This window comes from Euprymna scolopes, chromosome 9, assembly GCF_053919585.1.
Source record: "Euprymna scolopes isolate OS-2025 chromosome 9, ASM5391958v1, whole genome shotgun sequence".
NCBI classification, from domain to species: Eukaryota; Metazoa; Mollusca; class Cephalopoda; order Sepiida; family Sepiolidae; genus Euprymna; species Euprymna scolopes.
In genome coordinates, this window is record NC_136490.1 from 169,280,190 (window position 1) to 169,281,241 (window position 1,052).

The following is a 1,052-nucleotide window of genomic DNA, read 5'->3' on the forward strand; positions in this document are numbered from 1 at the left end:
CATGATAGATAGCATTCGTTCTCCTAGGAACATCCGAAAATACTCCTGGAAATTGCTCTATAATCTCAGCTATGTCACCTTGTTCTTTTTTTGATAATTGGCATAGTTTTTCTTCTAAATTCTTCAGTATTTTGGAATTACATAGTTTTATTGGGGTGTCCTTGATCAATACACTGCCATCCATCAGTGTGTCTTCATTTGCGACCGTTTTCATTTACCCCACGGGTAGTTTAGGTTCTTTAGTCCGTTCTGCATATTTTTTTATTCGGTTTATATGGTATAATTGTACCTTATCCCGCCGGTTAGGGGTATTTACTTTGTAGTTCAAGTCATCAACCTTTTCTGCTATTGTATAAGGGCCCTGGAACCTGGCGTCGAATGGGGACTTTCTTGTCGGTAGGAGAATCATCACCTCCTCACCTATACTGAATTGTCTGGCCTTAGACCTTTTATTATAGATGCGTTGCATCTTTTCCTGAGACTTGCTCAAGTAGGTTTCTGCTATCTTCCTAGCGTCCTCCAAGTTTTTTCGCAAGTCCTCTACATAACTCGATACCAGCTGGGGTGATTTTTCTGGGTTATCCCATTGTTCCTTCGCCATCTTGAGTGGATTTCGCATTTCTTGTCCATAAACCAGCTCGAACAGGCTGTATCCTAGTGATTCTTGAACCGAATCTCTAGCAGCAAAGAGTACAAAGGGTAATTCTTTATCCCAATCATCTTGCCTCTCTGTGCAGTGGGCTCTCAGCATGCTTTTTAGGGTTGCATGGAACTGTTCTAAAGGGCCCTGCGACTGGGGGTGATATGGGCTTAATGTGACATGTTTTATTCCTAGCTGTCCAGTTACTCTTTTGAACAGGCTTGACGTGAAATTCGTTCCCCCTGTCAGTTTGGATAGTTTCAGGGATTCCCATTTTTGAAAAATAGTTTAGCAATGCTTCTATTATTTTCTTCATGGATATCGTCCGCAACCGTATAGCTTCGAGGAATCTAGAGCTGACGCAAATTACAGTCAGTAGATACTGGTGTCCTGCCTTCGTCTTTGGTAGAGG

The 1,052-nt window shown here is 42.0% G+C and overlaps 1 protein-coding gene across 1 annotated transcript; it reads right to left on the reverse strand.

Annotated features, from left to right (window-relative positions):
• Positions 1-214: 214 nt before the first annotated feature.
• On the reverse strand, positions 215-751 carry LOC145284703 (uncharacterized). Its single transcript, XM_080133594.1, has one exon. The coding sequence runs from the start codon at positions 749-751 to the stop codon at positions 215-217; it is 537 nt and encodes a 178-aa protein (XP_079989720.1).
• Positions 752-1,052: the final 301 nt, after the last annotated feature.

Excerpts from the sequence above, each read along its gene's own strand:
- LOC145284703 (XM_080133594.1), bottom strand. The coding sequence starts at position 751 with ATGCTGAGAGCCCACTGCACAGAGAGGCAAGATGATTGGGATAAAGAA.